Below are 22,815 nucleotides of genomic sequence, written 5' to 3' on the forward strand. Positions count from 1 at the left end.
TTCTCTCTTTAGTTGATTGTCTGACAACTTCATTTTACCTTACTTTCCCACCTTGTGTCAAGTGTATATTTGGAAAAAAAAAAAGTGGGTTATAAATCAAGGCTGTACTCACATGGTGGGGGGAGGGAGGGAGGGAAGGAGGGAGAGAGAGAGAGAGAGAAAGGGAAGGTATTGGTCCTGCAGATGGTCCAGGCTCATGGAATAAGATGGAGGGGCTCTTTGAGGAAATGAAAAGTCAGGATGAAAACTGGAGAGGGTTTTGTGTACTGCAGTCGGGGTAGCAGTGGGACTGGTTCCTCTGGAAAAGTGTTCTCCGACTGGAGGGAATTGGACATGCTGAAATTAAACAAGCCAATTAGGCAAGCAAAGAGTTTAGAGGTCAAAGCGCACTCCATTTAAGTTCCTCTTCTCTGCCTAACTGCTAACTCAGTACGTCTCTGAGTCTGTTGAAGCAATAAATCTGATTAGACCTCTCCCTCTGTGCTGCACTCAGTCCTTTGCTGTTGTTTTACCCTTCGCTGATCATTGTTTTTGTTAAATTTGAGGCACCATTTAACATGTCTTTGGTTGCAATCCTACTCACACGTTCACGCACAAACTCAGACTCACACACTTGATGAAGAAAAAACAACAACAACTTAAATACTCCCTTAGATCCGTGGCCTCCTGTGTCGCAGGCAGCATCGCACCACCCTGACATTATCGTTAACTCCACGGACACGCATTAGCACACAGAATGAAACGTTGCTCTAATGAACTTTGGTCCTATACTAGTTATCAGAGTTTATTCCCTCTCAGTGGGTTATTTGAATATAAATGATTAAAACTGTCAAGGATTGTACAAAAACGAGTCTTCACCCAATATACAATACCAACAATATATTTTCCCACCTACCTCTTTTATAATGTAGTTGTGTACATTTTATTTCATTGTTGTTAGACCGTGTCCTTGTCTTTTCTGGCTCCACACCATTTAGAAAGAGGTGAATTTTCTAAGAGAGCTGCAGCTAACGTTTGCTTTTAAAAAAGTAATCTGCTCATTTTCTCAGTTAATCAATAAATAGTTGAAAAATACCCTTTAGAACTCCCCACAGTCCAAGGTGATTTCCTGTTGTGTCCAACCAATGGTCCAAAACCCAAAGAGATTCAGTTTATTTATTATGTTTGACAAAGAGAAATCAAATCCTCACATTCGACGAGCTGAGCAGAGAATATTTTCTGTTTGCTTTAAGAGTGACAAATGAGTTGCTGCCTCTGCTGATCAATTAATAAAACTAATCAATGCAGCCTCTCTGTATGACAACAACTCTTGAAAACAGTTGACAGTGTGTTTGGTTGATTATCCACATGAAGTGGTGTGTACAGTTAGTATCTTCCAAAGAGAAATTCTGCTTTTTTATTTTTTCCTCCAATAAATTGGTGTTGTAGCCGAAATCTCACAGATGGATATCTCTGAACAATCAGCATGACCTGATTTAAAAAGAAAGTTTTTCTTTTCTTTTGAAATTTGCGTAATCTCATTCCGACAATTAATTTCTCCTGTCAATAAATCGCTGTCGCTGTCATCGCCCGAGTTGCTTGTTCCGGTGAGTGTCATTGTTGTCGTTATTGTTCCTCATTGATACGGGGGATGTTAAATGAGATGGAAACAGAAAGAACTGGAGCAACCTGAAGGCCACGGTCCCCAGTTGATCTGCAGTTGATTCGGTGTAGCTGGCTTTTCTTTCACTACCTTCCCTGTGCTACCGGTAGATGTGTGTTTCAATTGGGGAGTTGCTGATTGGCGTGTGCTGCACAGTGACCCTGTATTTCACCATTCACATTGGGCAGAAAAAAAAGAGGAAGCCAGGTATTGAGGTATTTTTCAGTGAATAAATGACTTCTTCTGTGTTTTATGTGGCTCTGAGAAGGAGCCTATCTTATAGACTGGGCTATACAGTTGAATGTGCCAATGGCCCTGAGAGAAGAGGAGCAGGGAGAGAGGGGAGGGGAGCTGCTGTGTCTTTAAAGCCGCTTGTCTCCAAAGGTGAGAGGTGAAGACTCTCAATGCCTCAATCAGGGCAATGCAGAAAGGAAAGAATATCTCAAGGTTGAACCGCCAATAGATTTTTTTCTTTTTTTCCAGAGAATGTGTGAGCCAGAGGATAAAAACACTTGCGTCAAAACTTGCCTTTTGAGACTCTGAGGGACACTCACTGCATTCACACCTAAGTTTCTTCCTCCTCACAATTCTTTCTATGACTTAGAGAAACACCAATCAAAATGAAAGTTTGCGAGCCAGCCATGCATTGATCGAACTCAGGACACTTTTACTTTTTTTTTTTTTTCTTTTTGTTGCTTTTCTGTAGCAAGGGAGGCTTCAGCAGTTGTCGGCATCACTCCATCCGCTCGTCCACTGTCGTTCATAGGAGGTGTGTTTGTCCAAGTGGACGTGGGAGACGCTGTGGATTTATCTGATCTTACAAGCCATCAGGTTGAGCAGAGCTTTGCTAAACATGACCTGAAGTGTGCCGGCCCCCGAGCAAACGCTGCTGTCACCTTGGCCAACCCGAGCTGTCATGTCTCAGAATGGCCCATGAGAGCTGACAGCTGTGGCGTTCCCAAAACAAATCACTGCTGCGTTTGGTAACACTCTGTGTCCGCGCGATTTAGCCCACCAAGACGAGAGTGGGAGCGGCGGCTGCTAATGCTCTGGCTAATGCACTGCCTGAGTGTGCGCGTATGTGTGTGTGTGTGTATGTGTGCGTGTGTGTTCATCTTCTGCTTCTCTTCTTTGTGAGTGTGTGTTTTTATGTTCACGTGCTGTGTTTCTCTTTGTTTCACCACCACCTTGTTGAATGGTTCGACATAAGGATGTTCATGTCTCCCTTTGTCTCCCCGCTGCTCTCCGCCTCGCCGTGGCCTTTACCTGCGTTCCCTCTGTTATGTGTGAGCTCACAATGCCTCTCTTTGCGTCATCTAACCGCTACACAGTGAAAAAGATAAAGAAAAAGAGAAACACACTCAAGGAAAAATCATGGATCAATGCTTGTGAGCCAAAAGCCAGAATTAGAGAAGCTTTAGATTGTAAAAGTCAAAATCGTTGTCTTTTCTTCTACTAACATACAGTATGGTTAAAGTTACAATATAATATCCCAGTGTTCATGCTTTTTCACCACAAATCCTGTCAATGAATATCAAAAAACTGGATCTTCATTCACCGACGGTTCAGAAGCTGCGTGAAGTGTCATTACAGGTCTTTTCTCTGTAGTTTTTTTCAGAAAAACTTTGTGTTCACAACCTCGACTGAACTGAGCGAGATCAGAGGCGCCGAGGTTAGAGTTCAAGAGTAAATGTTCGTCTTAACTAGACAGCTGATAGAAAATTCACAGTTGAAACAAAATGGGAAAAAAAGAAAAAAAACAGAAAGGAGCCGAGGCTATGTTTATTGATAAATTTAATGGTAAAGTGGTCTGTGCTAAATGAGGTGTTTTTCTCCTTCTCAACTGTTTTGTGAAAGTGTTGCGCTTTTTAACTGACATTTTTAATGAGCGTGCACACACTCTTGCTCACACACACACACACACACACACACACGCTCACAAATGAACCTGTCAGACACGGTTTCAACAGAGATTTTTGACTATTTGTTACTGGGCTGTTTTTAGACATCAAACTACAGCAGTTGAGATGTGGCTTCTATTGATGTCATTGTTTTTATGTCACAGTCATTACTGATATATCCTTACCCTGGCTTCTCTTTAAAGGTTTAGCTAAATTTGCCTATTTCCCCCCTCCCTCCCTTACGTTAGGACGAAATCGTTTTCATTCAGCCGCAGACTTCAACCATGTACATTGACTTAAGAGTAGAAACACCTGAACACGTTGCCAGAAATTGTGTTTCATTTCCAAGAAATTTAAAAAGATGGCTTGTGTACATGTCTTTGCTCCCGTGCTGTGTCTTCCCGCTGCTGCACAGTCACATTTCCACACTGTGCATATCGCAGCGCAACAGACAACAGTGCGCCGATGATGAACCAGGAGATACATCCTAAGTTGATTTCTCCCGTGTCTTCTCTCATTTCTCAGCAGATGTTTTGACGAGAGGCTTTTGTTCAGCTACACAGATGAACAACAGGAAGGAGGACATGGAGATCTCCTCTCACTACCGTCAGCTCCTCAGAGAGCTCAATGAGCAGAGGCAACACGGCATCCTCTGTGACGCCTGTGTCATTGTGGACGGAAAGATCTTCAAGGCCCATAAGAACGTCCTCCTGGGCTCCTCACGCTACTTCAAGACTCTTTACTGCCAGGTAAAGGACCGCCACACGGGGGGTGGATGGGTCAGGGGATTCGGTTTAAGGGCTTGTTTTTCCTCTCAGATCTTGGTAGTTGTGTGTTTCAGTTCATAAATCAGTGTCAAAAGTTTTGTTTTTTTGTACTCCTGTCCTCTATGAGATAAACACACAATGCAACTCTGCTATGAACACTCCTTCTCCTCACCCTTCAGGTTAAAAAAGGGGCAGAGCCACACCACCAGACTACTGTCACTCACCTGGACATCGTCACGGCGACAGGCTTCAAAGCCATCCTGGACTTCATGTACTCGGCGCACCTCGCTCTCACCAGTAAGAACGTGATCGAGGTCATGTCGGCCGCCAGCTACCTGCAGATGACGGACATTGTGCAGGCCTGCCACAGCTTCATCAAAGCCGCGCTGGACATCAGCATCCGCTCCGAGATGGCCGACGAGCTGGCCGACTTTGAAATGGGAGCTGTCGCCGCTGCCGGCATAGGTGGAGGAGGCGGCGGCGGCGGCGGTGGTGCAGGTGGAGGAGGAGGAGTGGGTTTAGCGGGAGCAGGGGGTGTTGCAGGAGTGGGTTTAGGAGGAGGAGGCGGAGGGATTGTGGGCATGGCTTCTGAAGCCCTGGCCTCCATCATGTCTGGTCGCAGCACCTCCCCTTGGCTGGCACGGCGCACCAGCCCGGCCAACTCTTCTGGGGACTCGGCCATCGCCAGCTGCCACGAGGGAGGCAGCACGTATGGCAAGGAGGACCAAGAACCCCCCAAGAGCCACGAGAGCCAGGAGGAAACCTGCCACGACTCCCAGCCTGCTTGGCCGCACGACTACAGGCCTGTCACCGTCAAAGAGGAACAGGTGTCCCCCGCCTCCTCCTCTCATCCTCGGGACACTCCCAGGGGGGCAGCCCAAAGCCAGGGGGAGCAAGGGACTGGGGGTGCTGCTGGAGGAGGCGGAGAGGGGCCGTGGCAACCCCTATCAGGGTCAGGGCGAAGGAAGAACAGGAAGAACAAGGACACGGTCAGACATATTACCCAGCAGGCTGAGAGGAACTGGGACAGAGAGCGGGACAGAGAGAGAGACAGGGACAGTAGGCCTGGATCTCCTCTGCCCTCCATGCTGGCTGTGGCTGGATGGAGCTACAACGGACAGGACATCCCAGGTAAGACCGACAAACCTGCATCTCCCGCATTTCACTGAGTGCGGACGGGAAGTGCTGCTGCATGTCTTTACACAACATAAACCAAACTGACATGGTGAAAGCACAGCATGTGTTTTCAGGTCCAAATAGTCTCTTTTTATTGGATTTGTTGGTTACATTATTAGTTTACTGTCACAACAGCAGGTGGAATTAACTTGAACTTGTCTCTCAAAACTGGTGGGATGGAAGCAGGCCAAAAGAAAAAAACAGACCACCACTTCCATCTTGGAAAAGACTTTGCGGTGCTGATTTGATGACTTTGAGGCTTTAGACACTCAACTTAGAGTTGCTGCAGTTTCATCGCGTTGGCCTCTACTTAGTTAGTTATCCAGTCATGTAATTAGTGAATGACTGGTGAGATAAAGAGATTAGGATAGGTAATTGGGTGAGAGTGTCATTTCAACACCTAAACAACAGCAGAATCTAATTTATATGTGCTCCTCTCTTTATAAGACTCCCTCTAACCAGCAGGGCAGCGTTTGCAGTGTGTGAGCGATCAAAACCGCTTTGTTGAATGTGCACGCCGCTTCACAATACACGTGTGCTTAATACTCTGAATCCTGTGAGGATATTTCAATGCATGTCAGCCTTCCACACAGTTTACTAGTGTAAAATGGCCTCTTTTTCCTCCTCCGGGGTTGAGATTAGCGAGCTTCTACACTAACGTGTTAGGCCCAAGATGATTATCTCAAATCTTGGAGGTGTGAGGTGAAGCCTGGGTAAATGCAGATGGATAATACAATCCTCTTCTTACAGCAGTTTATGTAACAGACACTCCCACATAAACAAGCGAAAGCACACACAAACAAACTCAAGAACACATATTTATTTTGAGAAAGCCTCTCTTGATCCTCATCCTTGCTGAATTGTTTAACGAATTCTTTTACACTAAAAGTAATGCATAAAAACACACTTACCTGTGTTTTTGTTACTATCTGTACGTGTGTGAGTGTGTGTGTGTGTGTGTGAGTGTGTGTGCGTGTGTGTGTATGTGTGTGTGTGCTGTGGGGCCCAAGGCGTTGATAGGTAGATCATTAAAAGTAAGAGAAGCTAATCCTGGGCGCATTAAGGGAGTTGGCTGTGAAATGGGCACACGCGTTACGCAGCGAAAGAAAACAGGATAATTGAATTGACCTGGGTCACTGCACGGATTACCAGCACGTCCTCGCCATCCCAGGCTCCTCCCCCCCTCCCCCACCCCTCTCTCTCTCTCTCTGGGGTTTAGGGAAGGACCTTCTGGAAAGGGCGAGAGGAGGGAAAGGCAAGAGAGAGTTGGAGATGAGAGGGGTAATGAGAGATAGAGGAAGGGAGAAAAGAAACGAGAGAGGGACGGAGCATCCATACAGGCTTGTAAGAGTTTGTCTGTTTAGCTCAAAGTGTCCTAAGCCCCAGATTTTGTGACCGGCAGTCAGGCCTTATTACGGTGCCCGAGTACATCTTGTCTTGAGCCTCAGAGTCACTCAGACACACACGCGCAAAAAAACACAGGCACCCACAAAATAAACGACTCTATTAAGCCTGTTGGCCAGTGTGCGTGCGTCCGCGCTGGGGTAGAAGGTAGAGTTTAAGTCTGGCTCTGTGAGTGGGGCAGCCATTACTGAGAAAGGTGTTTCCTCACCTAAAGGTTAGAGAGGAAGTCTAGTGTAGTGTTGCTAGACACTGGCTGGTATAAAAACCACCATTTGTGCCCACATTCAACTGGGTTTCACTATTGGTGTCACAGTAGAGAGAAAGGAGAGGAGGGGGAGGGTTGAGGTGAGGTGGGTGAGGGAGGGAGAGGCGGCATGTCTTTCTATCATGACATTAAAAACTATTTTGGCCTCTGTCAGTGGGCCGTCCCCGCCATTTAGCAGTAACAAGATCGCGTTACCGACGTGGCTGACGTGTGATGGTGTGTGACAGACTCTATATACAGTACAGCAACAACAACACAACAACTGTGTTGAGTCAGTTTGTAGGAGTTGGTTTCTGCGTGTTTAGCTAAGGTTTGTGGAGAGGGGTGGTGGGGTGGGGGGTGGTGGTGTTGCTGAACAGGTTTAGTGAGGTCATTATCGAACTGGTAGGGGCTGTGTGTGTGTGTGTGTGTGTGTGTGTGTGTGTGTGTGTGTGTGTGTGTGTGTGTGTGTGTGTGTGTGTGTGTGTGTGTGTGTGTGTGTGTGTGTGTGTGTGTGTGTGTGTGTGTGTGTGTGTGTGTGTGTGTGTGATATTTTGGCTGTGGGAGCACTGGGACTGTGCTGTTATTTCTACCATGTGATGTCGTATAGGTTCTCACTATGATCAATAAAGTGGGGATTTTCTTTCCTTCTTTTTTCTATTTTTTACTTCGACCAAGTCAGGGGGCAAAAATACCCATGATCTCTGTGGGCTTATGAGAGTTTGTCTTCTTAAATCCTAAGTCTGCTTAAGTCCAGGATTTTGTCACCTGCAGAAGACGATTACCATCAGATGTACAGGCATATGGAAGAGCCAAGGAATTAGAAAGTCATGGACAATGCTATTTAAAGTTTCTAATTACACCATTTCACAGTGTTGCAATGTAGGCTGGGCAGACAGCAAAGAGCCACTGAGTCGGCAGTTTGGGTTTTTTGGTTCCTGCTTACTGAAAAAAAAACAAAAAAAACACTAGCGAACACATAAAATAACTCATAAATTAATTTAAAAAGATGAAAACATGATATTATCCATGTCCACCATGTTCTTTGGAATATTTCTCCAAATCATTTAGGCTTCTCCCATTTGTAGCACCCAGATTTAATGTGTGTGAGTGTGTGTCCAGTTGTTGGTTTCCATGAGGAGTTATGGTAAGTGTAAAGGAGAAAGGGCACCTTCAGTCTTAGATTAGCTTAATTGCTTCATTCCTTATTGATGAGAACTGCCTAGACACTCACTGTCTCTCTCCCTCCCTCGCTCTCATTCATGTGTGATCGGCGTCCATGCTTTCCTGTTGGAAAATGCCAACATTACATACGACACAGAGGACGGCTGATGGAGGATTTCCGCTGGATTATTCTGTAATATAAGGATAATATACGGCCGTGTAAAGGCTCAGTGTATTACCGCGGAGGCCGTTTCAAAGTGTTTGCATGAAAGTGGCGTGTGCGCGTGTTGACAAACAGCTGCAGGAATTAGGATTTGTCTTCTTTCGATCCCCTTCCCTTGCAAACATCTGCTGTGTTCACTTGATGTCGTTATTGAGGCCACTAAACACTCAACTTACTTTTCCTCTCCCTCTCTCTCTCCCAAAGCTTGATCTCACTCCATCTTTTGCTCACCTGACACAAATATTTGATATCTTACATGCGAATTAGGAGGAAAAAAAACAGCACCGCTCCAGTGCTCTCCTCATGTCTGTATGTTTTTTTTCTGTTTAATACTATATTAAAGGTGACAATTCTGAGTAGGAGAGTTTTAAATAGTCTCTCCATCTCCTGCCTGCTTATGTCGTAAACCTTCAGATAATTACCTAAAATTATTTTTAGTTTGGCCCCGCTGCTTCTTCCAGACCTGGATTAAAAAGCATCTGCAAATCAAACACGCAGTGTTTTGAAAACTGCAGTCAAGCTTCTTCTTCTTTTTTTTTCCTAATGATTCAGTGTGTTCGTCTTTCATACATCATGTCAGATTCTCTTCTTATAATCTGTGTAGTGCTGAAATGGTGAGTTGATTAACCAGTTAGTCAGTTTTTATAAATTATTTATCATTTATCAGGTCACGTTGAGTAAAAAAATGTCCCAACGTTATACATTGTATGACAGCATCTTCTCACATGTGAGGATGGTTTCAGCGCTCGGTTCTATAAAACAAACTGAATGAGATGAAGATTTCTTTTCTTTTTTTCATGAACTTCTGATACTTAATATAGAAAACTATAAATGGATTAATTTAAAAAATAATCATCAAGACTATTCATAAAAAAAATAATCATAGTGTTCAGCTGTAATTCCCTGCTCTCTTTTTATATCTTAACAAAATACCCTGAACTATGGGCTACCCTCCCTCAACAAATCCCAAACATGCTGTGTTCACCTGTGACACTGTATTTTCAAAAAATCTACATACATCTAGTATATAATCACATCAAATCCATTGATTGTTCCCATCTGTAAATGTGTCATTTAGACCATAAGGGCTGCAGCCTCTGTTATTTGAACGATTCCAACATTTTCTCTACCTTCACCTACGTGTTGTTTATGTTATTAAAGCAGGTCTCACTTCTTTAACAGACAGGTCAGAGTTCAGCCGCTCCCTGGCACCTTCACTCTCAGATTGAGAAGAAGCCTGAGCTGGTGAAAACATGAGTTAACCACTGATTTCTTTCCTACTTCCTTTATACTTGGGGCAAACAGCAACTTGATCTTTATCCCACATAATAACGGCACTGGAAATACTTTTTGTTAGTTTTCTCTTTTTGCTGGTATTAAAACACACACACATACGCACACAAACACACACAAACATGATGACCTTTAGTGGCAGCTTGGGGGATTTTGGCAATCCGGTACATGGCCGGTGTGATGTACACACATACACACACTCACACGCAAACACACAGCTTAGAGCATCTGATTATGAAGACGTGAACAGTTCAATCACACGTGGGCTGTTCTTTCCATTTCCCTCTAGCTGTTGCACATTGATTACATCGAATATCTTTTTTGAAATCCAACATCTTTATCTGACTCTCTTCCTTTCCGCTCTGCAGCCTCAGAGTTCCCCTCCTCAACCAGTAATACACACATGCTCAGAGAGAGAGAGACACACTTTCACACACATGCCCACAGAGACGTACTAAAAAAAAAAGAAAAAAAAAGAGTGAAATAATCTTTCCGTAGAACCCCGTCCTGTTTATTCCTGTGAGCTTGGCAGTGCTGCAGTTAGCGCTGCATGTTTTGGCTTGTTTGAGTTCAGACCTTCATCCTGCTGCGGAGCCGCTCGGACTCTATTGGGGCCCCCAGACCGCCACTCTAAAGATTGCCCTCTAGTTTGCACTTGCACATAAACTTTCTCTCTCTCTTCCTCTTTTCTCTCTCTCTCTCTCTCGCTCTCTCTCTCTCTCCCTCTCCCTGCGCTCCTCTCCCCAAGTCTCGGCAGTCTAAAGGTGAACACTTGAAATAATGAATCGGATCCCCCTTTCGCCCCCTTCCTCTCTGTATTCCAGTTAAGACTCTCCCCATAGTATTTGCACTTCATTAAACTTGAAATAGGTTTAATATTTAAAACACCGTGAACAGATTTCAACCCCCTCACCCCTCGCACACCTCTCTACTTTTTCCTCTCCCTTCTCCTCACTCCTGGTTTAATAATCTACTCTCATATTTCCTCCCTAATTCACTCCTCCTTCATTAAAAACCAAAATAGGTTTAATATTTCAGACTGTGTGGACTTAATTTTGAACCCCTTTCTTCATGGCTTGGTGCTTGACACACTATGGGTTAGACAACTACATCGTATCTCCACGTTCCCCCCTTCTGTCCACGTCTATCTCTTTTCAATTCTTTTCTGCAGCCCCTGGTTCATCTTCCTCACTTTTTACACAGTCAGTCTATTATCAACTCTGTCTCACACTGTCTTTGTACTCCAGGCCTCTCTCTCTCTCTCTCTCTCTCTCTCTCTCTCTCTCTCTCTCTCTCTCTCTCTCTGTCTCACTCTGTCTCCCCCACCCCCTGTTTGCTCTGCCTCTTTGTCCTCTGACTGCACAGATGCTTTCAGCCCTTTCCTCCCACCCTATTGACTTTTGTGGCCTGCTCACCCCACCTCCCTCAGTTTCCCCTGCTCCCCTCCATCCTCCTCTTCCCCTTTTTGTCCCCTTCTACCACACACACACACACATACACACTTATACATGCACACTCATTTCCCCCCTCAGTTTCTCAGTTGTATGTTGTAACAGGGGTTGACTGTTTTTCTTTTTTGTTCTGAGAGTTGTGATGGAAAATTCAAATATTGCTCTCTCCCCCTTTTTCATCTCTGTCTTTCTCTCTCATGTCAACCTCCTGGTCGGCCCCCACTAGATTGAAAAAAAAAAAAAAAAGTTCCATTATCACCGTGGAAACCAATCATTTCTCACCGCCCACCAGCCATCTTTGTCATATGACCTCACATCCTGCTGGACATTATGGGCAGTCCACCAGCTAAAAGCCCCTCTTCCTACTCCACAACGCCATCACACCACACCACACCACACACACACATTCACACAATTTTTCACACTCTTGCTGTCTGTCTTTTTCTCTTGCAGCTCCCGCTCCCTCTCTCTCCCAGTTCTCTATACTGACACCTGCTCTATTTATAATTCTCTGGCTTTAAAAGAGCCATTTTGGACAGGAAACTGCCCCCCACCCCACTCCTGACCAGGGCTTTTTTCCAAAATGTCAGCACCCCCACTTCTCCACCTCCTGCCCCTGGAACAGGCCCGGAGAAAGATTGCTAGGTGGAAGAGGAGGAGTGTGTATGTGTTTGTGGGGGTTAAAGATTAGCCATCCCTCCCTGAGTGCACCTGGTTTGGGCCCATGTGTGTGTGCTTTAGTCGGCCATGGCCCACACACATACTGTACGCACTCACCCACTAACTTGCACACAAGTATATAAACACATGCACAGCACCTGCAAATGTCCTATAAAATATGTGCACAATGTAATCGTACATTTAACTTTAAATTTATGTGGTCAGACTCTGTCTACGCGCACATAGACACGCACACATCTCTTTGGCATTGATCGCTCTGGTCTAAGAATTAAACTACCCAGAATGCATCCTGGCAGGATGTCCTGTTGGCACAGTGTAGGGGTGGGTGGGTCAGGAGGTTTCTGTGGTTGAACATTCACAGCAGTACCCCTCCACAGCTAAGAACCACCCCCCACATACCGACACACTTCAAACTCCATCACATACCCCAAATGTACCATACGCAGGTATATTAATGGTTGTGGTTAACGTTGTAGGTCAAACACAGACACACTCACACACTCACACACACCTATATTCAGACACACCCACCAGCCTCTGTTACTCAGCACAGTAACACTATAACTCAGTTATTCCCATGCTCAATTTCATCTTTAAATGGCTTGTCTCACTTAGCTTCTAACTTTCCAAAATATGTCTAAATAAAGCAGCCTGGTGAAAACTGTTTTTCAAAATAACATTAATACAAAATAATGTGTGTGTGTGTTTTTTTTTTTTACTTCCTCAGAGAGTTTGAGTATAGCTTGTAAGTATCATAATCAGCAGCACATTTGGGTTTCACTTTTTCTTACTGGAAGCATTGTTGAATCCAGATGTTTTCAAAGTGTGACCCTGTGGGCCCTCCCTTAGACAAAACTGAGACACCTGTGCCTTGTCTTACTTCAACTGGTGGAATAATCTTGGTCTGTGTTTTGAAACTACAGTTTCCATGATGCTTTGGGAGCTGTAACAGGAAGTTTATTGTAGCCTACCCATGTTGTCAACTAGTTAGCTGTGGGCTAAAAGCTGTGTTATGGCTTATTCATTAGCATATTTTTGGCAAATTGGCAGCATTAAAGCCATGCTGAATTAGCTTTTAGCACTTCCTGTTTGTAATGTACCCATAGCTGTACAGACAGCCATCGCTGGATTATTTTAATACTGAAGAAAACTTTTAAAATGTGACGATTCTCAAGCAAGTTCTGGTCAATTAGCAAATTAACTGATATTAAATTGTATTAGTTATTGGAAGTAATTATAACCAGAGATAGTGTAAGTCACTCTGAACCTAAAAATATGTGTATCTCACATGTACAGTATGTGGGTTCGGATTGGATTTATTACAGGCAGAGTATGACTTTTGATACACATTTCAGTAATCGGGCACTATTGCCTCAGGGCTCATCCCTCTGCCTGGGTCCCTCCTTCAACTCTCCCCTCACAGTTTGAAAACCCATTGGTTCCCAATCTGGGGGTCAGAGGGGTCCCAAGATGAATAACAGGAAGGGGAATTTGAAATTAGTCTCAGACTTTTCCCTTTGTTTGTGGTCATTCTTCTGAAAGCCTTTTAGAAGAATTCAAATAAAACACTCCCAGAAGGAAAAGAAACTCTGGCTGCCTCTGATCTCTTAAGAGGAACCTGTTTCACCTACACTAAACTGTGGCGATTAGGAAACATGAAAACAACTTTTGGTATACCTGGTGACCTAAGATCTTGTGAAAATGACTTATTTAAAAAAAAAGATGAAGGTACTTTCACAGAAAATCTGAAGGGGGAAAAAATGATGAGCCTTACGTGCGAGGAAAACCTCCTCCTCTTCAGTGGGAGATCCCTCTCTTTTGGAGATATGAGATGGAGATGTGATGTGAGCCTCTCTCCTCCAGTGATCTGATAGCCAGTAATGGGCCCTGTAGCCGTGAGCCTGGCAGCACTGCTCACTGTGGCTTATGTGTCACACTGTACCAAGCATTCACCAAGAGTTAGTCGAGCACAAGCAGCCGGGATATTGAGACTATTTAAGTGTGTGTGTGTGTGTGTGTGTGTGTGACAGAGAGAGAGAGAGAGAGAGAGAAAGAGAGAGAGGGGCAGACATATACAGTGGCAGACTGACTGACAAGGAGAAGCAGAAACAGTAACTTTCGTGAAGAGTTTAACCTGAAAAAAAAAAGAAGTGTTTCACAGTAAGCTCGTGGCTGGATCCGCGCTCGCTTTCTCTCTCATTTTCAGTCAACCTGAAGTTCCCCTTTCCCGGTCTGTTTATTTTAGAAAGGTGGCTTTGTTCTATTTACCGTACCCACTCCCTCTGCGGCCTCTACCCCCATCAGCGTCAGACCAGTTAGAGAAGGGGAGCGAGGAGGAGGAGGAGGAGGAGGAATAGGTGGGGGGGGAGGAATAGGTGGGGGAGAGGAGGGTGGGTGCATGATGTTTGGACAAACGGACAACCCGAACAGGATATAGAGGTCTACAGCCTGTGGGTGTGTCGGTTTGGCCGAGGCACAGCTCGCGCACAAACACACACAGACGTGTGCACACATACACGAACACACAATCGTGGGAGTGTTCCCGCTGGAGGGCAAAGTCTCCCTTCCTCTTATACATTCATTCTCTCCCTTCCCCTCCTTCCCTTCACCCCCCCCCACCCCCCCTTTTCACCGTCACACCCCTCCACACCTCCTTCCTTTTAGACCTCTCTTTCTCCTTCATCCTTCATTCCTTCTCTTGTGACACCCACCCTCCTCCTCCTCCTCCTCCTCTCCTCCTCTTGAAAAGAGGAAAAAAAGAAAGTGTTAAAGATACAGAAGAGTTGGCCAACAGCAATGAGAAACTAGGAGGGTGAGGCCAAAATCACCACAGGGGACAATTATGGCTTGGGCTGTGTACATACAAGTGTGTGTGTGTGTGTGTGCGTGTGTGTAGTTGTGTGTGGTTCTTTTTGGGTTTGATAGTTATAGAGGCGTTGAAGACAGTCCTGGAAGCCACTATCTGTCCTTCACAAGTATTTGTCCCCTCCTTCTTCTCTCCTCTATCCCTCCTTCCCTCTGTCTGTTTGGACCTTCCTCTCCATTAAGTCAGTTCATGCTGTCACTTCTGTTTTCACTCATCACACACACACACACACTGGAGCTACAGTCACTCCTTGTGTATAGTATGTGAGTGTGTCTGTTGTTTCGCATTGAGTATATGGGCTGAAATAAATGCAGGGCTGTGGGTTAAACTTCCTCCTCATCAGCAGGATCTGTGTTTATTTGTTGTGTAAAACTGGAACTTCCAGGTCCTGCCCCAAAAGTAAAAAAAAAAATCATACTGACGTTTACAGTATAATGATGCAAAGTATTCTAAAGAAAAATCCCAGCCCTTCAACATGACTTTTATCAACAGCATCTCATGTGATTGATGACTATCAGAGCTGTTTTTTGAGCAACATGTTGTTGCCAGTTTGATTTGAGTGTTTTTTTCGTGGCCTTCGACGTACACCATTTCCCAAAAAAAGACGAGACCTTCAGGGGTTACAGGTCACCAACCTGACACACTGAGACCAGTCAAGTGTGAGCTGTGAAAATGGAGTTACCCAGACATGGCTATTACAATTCTCACTTTTCTTTAAGCAGTTATACTCTTTTTTTTTTTCTTCTTCTTTTTTTTTATTATATTATGTGAGGAAGGCGACAATTTGAAAGGGGTCGCCCCCACAGTGATGAACCCACAGAGAATTACCACCAGACTCACTGTTTGGTTTTATTCAGGCCACAGCTGCTCTGACTTGTTTCACTGAAAACATCTGTTTTAAAAGCTCTTAAACAAAACCCTCTCCTCTCTTGCCCTGTCTTAATGGCAGACAGGCAAAGTTAGCAACTAGCATGGTGAGCATAGCGAAGCATTAACATGCTTACACACTCAGGTATTTCCCTTTGGAAACTAAGTGGATACTGAAAACATCTCCAAACAGAGAGTGGATATTGGACTTGCGTTGGCCAGGTTGCCTTGAACACAACTCCAAATGAATGTTAATGTTGCTCCATGTCTGCTGGATGTGTAAATAGGCAGCTATTTGCTAACAAGTTCACTGTATCAACTGAAAGGGAGATAATAGTTCATGTCAGTTGAGTGTTGTTTTGTGGTGTTTTCACTGACCCAACAAAAAACAACAACATCAAGCTTAAAGACAATCCCAGAGGCTTTTAAAGAGGCAAATACACTGGGAATGATAAGGCAGAAATTTGCAGGGTCACCTGTTGTAATACACATGTTTGCCAACCTGAGAAACACTGTAACTGTTATTTCTTGAATACTAATTTTTTTTTTTTTTTTGAAATTACAATAGGTTCACATTTTAAAAGAACTCTGCAGGAATATGTTTCACTCTGAGACGGATGAAAGACGTGAACAGAGGCTGCACTGAGCTATAGAAGCTGGAACAGCAGCTTTAGTCCGGCACTTTCTTCTGTTTAATTCTGCTCTTTTTTGATCAAGACGATTCATAAAAGCAGGCCAAACTCTCCATTGTTCCCTGACTCTCCACCAACCCCTTTGCCCCAGATCACCTGCTTGCCTGCCCGTACTCTGCATTGTTTCCACCTTCCTCCACCTCTCTTCCTCCTCACTACCCTCATACAATCAAGTAGCAGCATGCAAAGAATAACTTCATCTTGATCTCCTTTCCACTCTCTCTATCTGTCTTCACCCCCCATCTCTTTTCCTCGTAAGATGAAAAATGGGTCATGGGCTCATTTCAGGTGGGACCTCCCACAACAGGGGTGCCCGTAGGTTTTTTTTTGTATTAACACTAATTCCCCAGTTGAGACTACACCTGACCTAAGTTGAGGGGGGGGGGGGGGGCGGGATTATGTGAATTCAGAGTAAGTGAGAGAGACTCCTTCAGTGGTGGAAGGTGACGGCTGTTCAGAGTAGTAAAAGAGGACTTTAGAGTTTTGTCCTAAGAGTGTGTGTGTCTGTGTGTGTGTGGGAAAGCATGCGAGACAGATAGAGAGAGAGAGAATGTGTGTTTGCATGTGTATATGGTGTAATTGTCTGTGACCCTGGCAGGTTTTTTTTTTTTCTTCTTCTTTTTGCGGTGAGACCGTTTGGCCTTCCCATAGTTGCTCCAGCCTCAGAGACATCCAGCTTCAAGGTTTATTGTGTTCCTGTGAGAAGACGTGTATGTACTGTATGTGTATGTGTGTGAGTGAGTGTGTGTGTGTGAGTGAGTGAGTGTGTGTGTATGTTTGTAGTGCAGGAGAGGGGAAAAGGGAGCAATGGGGGTTAGAGGTGGCTTTGATAGCGCTGGACACCCAGACCCATCTGCCCTCCTCCTCCCCACCCTCTCTGCCCCCCTTCATACTTCTGTGTTCAGACCTTGATAAGTGGAGCCGGAGTCTGTGGGGGTCAGGGATTCCTGTCTGGCACAAACACGCACATACACATAGAAACACACACACACACTGGGATCCGCCCGCTCTTACATTCCTGTGTCCGACTAAGGAAGCAGCCTAGCCGTCTTCCCCTCCACTCCCAAATTATCCCCTTCTCCTAAAGTCACTGCATACTTATCACACGCCTCTCTACCTCTCTCTTCCATTCTGACTCATACATACCTCCTCTATCTACCGTCTTTTCGTCCTCTCCATCTCTCCACCGAGAACACTGCAAACAGCGCATTGAATCATCTCGTAGTGAATCGTAAAATGTTGTATTGGAGCAAGTGAAAAAAGATCTGGCAGCACAGTGCGATAATGTCACCTTTTTTTTCTTCTTTTTTTCTTTTTTTTTTTTTGTTGCAGTGCGAATCATGTTTAAAAAAACATGATTGTGTTGTATTGTGAATTATTACACCAGAAGCTCCAGTGGAAATCTTAGTATTGTATAACCACATATTTCATTTTATAGTGAAAAGTGAACTTCAGAGACCGAAGCTTACATTTTTCCGCTGCTCATCTGTCCCTCTGTCGCTGTGGGGGGTTGTATTTGATCACTCACTCTTCACCTTTTTTTTCAGCCTTTTGCTCATTGCTTGAACTCATATGCTCTCAACTTTTTCCCTTTGCCCCTTCTCTCCCTTTTATCCTCTTATCGCTCTCTCTTTTCTCCCCCTCCCTTTTTTTTGCTATCTGACTCTGTTTATATCTTTTGCCCCTTTCTCTCCCTCCCTCCCTCCCTCCCTCTCTGTATTCCTCCCTCCCTTTCAGGGGTGTGTTACAGGGGTTAGGAAGAGGTCATGTGGTCTCACGCTGCCCTTCTCTCTAATGGCTTCTTAATGAGAGAGTCAGAGAGAGGGAGAGAGGAGCAGTTTTGAGAAGCGGGGTGAGATATCAGCAGTTCTGCTCAGGGCACGGACTGTGTGTGTGTGTGTGGGGGGGGGGGGGTGTACTACATTTGTGCATGTGTATTCATGTGCCCGCGCTATTTGACTGACCCCTTGCTCCATGGCGAGCCCTCTCTGAGCTCTATGTTCCTCTCCGGGGGAAAGAGGAAATGACACGTTCGTAGCCTTGAATAAGCAGCGCGGCTCGTCACACGCTTCGTCCACTGGGTCTGGCTCTGGGTGGGTGGGAGATGATGCAGAGGTGAGGGAAAAGGAGGGGTGTGAGCGTGCATGTGTGTGAGGGGGGGGGGGGGGGGGGAGTAGGCTGCTCTTTAATTTGCACAGCTTTTGCTGATTTGATCATAAGCAATTAATCTCAGTGGTTCAGCTCGGCTGCAGAGGGGGAAGAGAAGATGAACAGTCCTCCACAGTCTGTGTCCCTGGCTGTGGTTTCCCCCTCTGTTCATGCACTGTGATTACTACTATTCTTACCTCTTATACTCATATCATAGAGGGGCCATGCTGTGGCAATTGTGTCTCTTGTCACACATGATATCCCCCTGCAGAAACAGTGTGGTTTCCCTAGTAATTTTTGGATTTGCAGACAAGTACAGCTTTTAAAGCTCCAGCTCCGATGTCTGAGAATTACAGTGTTTCAAAAGGTTTTTTTCTTTTTTTACGAGCCTCCTGAGGTCATGAAACACATTCATCACTTACTGCAATTTGTAAAGTAAATAAGTTGATGATCAAAACTAATAAAATCAAACTTGGATTCTCATGATCAGTGGGCATCGTCAGCTCCGTGTTGGCTGCCGCGCCGGAGCTCTGATTATGGAATTAAAGCCGTGTGAATCGAGGTCGTCGTCTATTCCGGTGGCATCTTCGCAGGCTTTGGACAGGCTGAGAGGCTCACGGAGTGGTGTGAGGTTCAAGGTCCAGATCCGTCCTGCCCTGGTCTTGACACCCGTCCAACTTTTATCAGCTCAGGGGTGACACAGATCTCCACTGATCCACTAACATTAAGCTCGCAGCTTGCACAGGTTTGGCTCCCTCATCCACGTCTCATTTGTCTCACTTCCTTCCTCTGTTTAACCCTTCGCTCTGTTCCCTCTCTTTGACCCACACATCTGTGCACGGCGCAAACACTGCGACTCGTTCCTTCACTCTCCCTCTCTGACCACCTTCTCTGCCAGTTTTCCATCTCCCTCTATCTCCCTCGCCCTTGCTTTTCCTCTCCATGGCACCGTACTCCTCCCATGCTGAGGCCAGAGCTCTCTCCATTGTTGGAGGCAGGTTGCCAAGGATACAAGCACAGAGAGGCACAGTCTTAATGTTATGAGATGGGAGAGATGAGCAGAGAGAGGGGGCAATAGCCTCTCTGGTCACTGGGCAGCCCGACAACAATGCTAATGCTCTGCAGAGAACACGTAGCACCCCCTGCTCACCACTCAGTGGAGTGTCCCTCTGTGAATAGAGCACAGTGACATTGACTGTCGGTGGAGGAACCTCTTGTACTGGTCACCTGCTCTCTGCTCACCTGTTGTGAGTGTAGTGTATGATTGTGGTGTGTTTTTTGTACATCTGTCAGGCTCCCGCTTGATGGTGGTTCTCCAGAGGTCGGATTAGAAAGATGTTTGTTCATCTCAATAAAAAAAGAAAAAAGAAAAGCTGAAAATTAATTAATAATTGACATATTTAATGATGCTTTACATTAGCCTACAATAACTATTTCAACCTTGCACCTTTGCTGGTTAGTTTTCCCTGACTCCAAATGTGGAATAATCCTGAAGGCTTTGGTGAATGACCCTCCTAACTAAAAATGTCAAAGTGTCAGTAGGTCAAGACCTCCAATATGTAAGAAGGAGGAATCGCGTCAAATCAGTATTTAGTGACGAAAGAAGATTTTAGCCACTTGAATTTGATTTATCTTAAAAATCAAATGAAATTAGAAGATAATCAAAGCGGAAAATTAATTTATTACATTAGAATTCTTTAAAGGTCTTGTTTTTGAGATACGTTGACATATTTCATGATGCTGCACATTCGCCTGCAACTATTTCAACCTCACACCTTTGTTGGTTAGTTTTCCCTCACTCTAAGTGGAATAATCCTGAAGGCTTTGTCAAACTCACGACCCTCCTATTAAATGTCAAAGTGTCAGTAGGTTAAGACCTCCAATTATGTAAGAAGGAGGAATCGCGTCAAATCAGTATTTAGTGATGAATGAAGATTTTAGCCACTTGAATTTAATTCATCTTAAAAATCGAATGAAATTAAAAGACATATAAACCTTTTTTATAGAGACATGCAAGAGTGAAAAGCGGCGTTTCACTGCCCTCCCTGGTGGAAAAGTTTCAAATCTGTCTTGGCTCTGACCACACCCAGCAGTGATGTTAAGATGTAACGGAGTGCACGACATGAAAGAAAGACGAGAATGTAAATCCCTGAGGGGGGGCAGGAGAAACAAGATTTTCAGGGGTTGTTACAGTCTAAAAGGATTTGATGCTTATATGCCTTATATACACAAATGGATGCAAACATACAGTAAACATGCAGATAGATGCACACACGGTTCCGTGCATGCGTGCGCTTGTACAATTTTTTGTAGGCATAATTTACATCACACAGTCGAGGTGTCAAGTGGAGATTTTGATGCTTAATAGTGCAAAATATAAACCGTGTTTCGTCACCAATGTCTGCCTCAGTGAACACATTTTATATTTTATGTGTCTTAACATGTGGTTTATCTGTTTTATAGTTTCATCATCTGCTCCAGAACGTCCAGCTGGAAATATTTAGATTTTTTTGCCAACTTTGTTTGCTTGTTAAACTCGTCCTTAAATTCATTTCCAGGGAGCAGTAAAGAAGTAATTCTGGCTGCGTTGCCTCTGAGCCTCTGAGCTGGTCAGTGTGAGTTGAAGAGTGCGTTAACCCACACACCAATAAGCCACGGGCTCCGTGCACCATCCCCACCCAGAGTCATTGTCGTTTTCCTCCTCCTCTTTCCATTATCCCTCATTTCAACCTCTCTCTCTCTCTCTCTTCCACCTCCCTCTTCAAATACGACCCTGGACCAGGCTGGACAGGGCCTTTGGGCTCGTGCCCGCTCACCAGTTCCTCCCCTGCGCATAAAGCCAAGACATAACCTCTCTCTCTCTCCCTCAATCTCTCCATCGCTCTCTCTCTCTTTGCTTTTAGCACAAAGCCCTGCGTGTCTGCCTTCCTTCCCCACCCAGCATTCTTTCCCCATGCAGACCTCTCCCCCGCTCTCTCTCTCTCTCTCTCTCTCTCTCTCTCTCTCTCTCTCTCTCTCTGTCGACTTCCCTCTTACCCGCCAACTCGCTCAGCCTCACCCTACCTTTCATTAGCCCACTCTTTATCTCACACACTCACTCGGCTCGCTCTCTCCCCCTCCACTCTGCTATCTCTCCTGCTTTTACACTCCCTCTACTCTCTCTCCCTCTCTCGTTTTCTCTCTCTCTCCCCCCACAGTTGCTTCGGCTTTTGTTTCTGATATGTCTTCATTTATTCCTCTCTCCCTCTCTTTCCCTGCTGACCCTATTATTTTTATATTCTCTCTCCCTCTGCCATCACTCCCCCTCTCTTGCTCTCTCTCTCTCTACCTCCCTCCCACTCCTCGCAGTCCCTCTAAGCTGCATTAACTCCCCAGATTACCTTGAGCCCTGCAATCCTCCATCCCCCACGCACTCACCCGCTCCCTCTTTCCCTCCCCTCCTTCACTCATTCACTTGCTCACTCTGAGTACGTCCGCACCATGGCGGCTAATTTTGAATACGAAAAGCACTTTTGACCGCACAAGCATTTTCATGTTATTTTCCAAGAAACACTTCGGTAACAGGAATTCGAATGAATCTGGTCTTTGTTGTGCTCTTTCAGACAGAAAACAACAAAACTGTACATCTCTGCCAACATATCTCCACAATCATATACATAAACATAGGTCTCTGTTGTCAGACAACAGAGGGTGCAATAAAATAGCAATTTGATCCCAGATCAAAGCTTCATTTTAACCAGGGGGGCAGTAAATCTTGCCCTGCTGTGCTGAGATCACAAAGTCATCAGCCAGATTGAACATAACATATTAAAATGAGTTTTCACAGAGATAGTTTCAGATGAGAGTTGTCCATATATCGTATGGCTTGTGATGCACTTGAAAACATGCAGCTGCAGTGGCAGAGCTCTCATACAGTATAAGACCTGTTGTACTGTGCGTGCATGTGGAATCTCAACCAGCAAATCATCATTACAGTGACACGACAAAAAAAAAGGAATGACTATTCTTAAAAATGGAGGAAGTTGTCATAGCTTATTGTGTTGCAACATCCACTTTAAGAGTTTGCAGACAGTTACAAGACATGGTTCAATGGTAGAAATGCATCTAAACTGACTGAAGTGTGTGTGTGTGAACTTATTATCCCATCAGCAACCAAGCGAATCCACTTGCAAACCAAACCATAGCAAACCCTTGTGCTGCCACCAGACCAGATCATCCCTGTGACCCCCATTCTCTCTCAAAATCTAAATATAATGAAACACAGTGACACTTGAGGAGTTTATTATTTCGTTAATG

The 22,815-nt window shown here is 44.9% G+C and overlaps 1 protein-coding gene across 2 annotated transcripts in view; it reads left to right on the plus strand.

Moving 5' to 3' along the window:
* The window catches only part of zbtb46 (zinc finger and BTB domain containing 46), a 57,529-nt gene that overhangs the window by 17,163 nt on the left and 17,551 nt on the right, over positions 1–22,815 (plus strand). For both annotated transcript variants that reach the window (XM_083976276.1, XM_083976275.1), the window contains exons 2-3: positions 4,069–4,292; positions 4,490–5,441. In XM_083976276.1, the coding sequence (XP_083832402.1) occupies positions 4,107–4,292; positions 4,490–5,441 (1,138 nt within the window). In that variant the 5' untranslated portion in view covers positions 4,069–4,106. The remainder of the gene's footprint in view (positions 1–4,068; positions 4,293–4,489; positions 5,442–22,815) is intronic.

The sequence above is a fragment of the Trachurus trachurus genome (genome assembly GCF_905171665.1).
Source record: "Trachurus trachurus genome assembly, chromosome: 7".
NCBI lineage: Eukaryota > Metazoa > Chordata > Actinopteri > Carangiformes > Carangidae > Trachurus > Trachurus trachurus.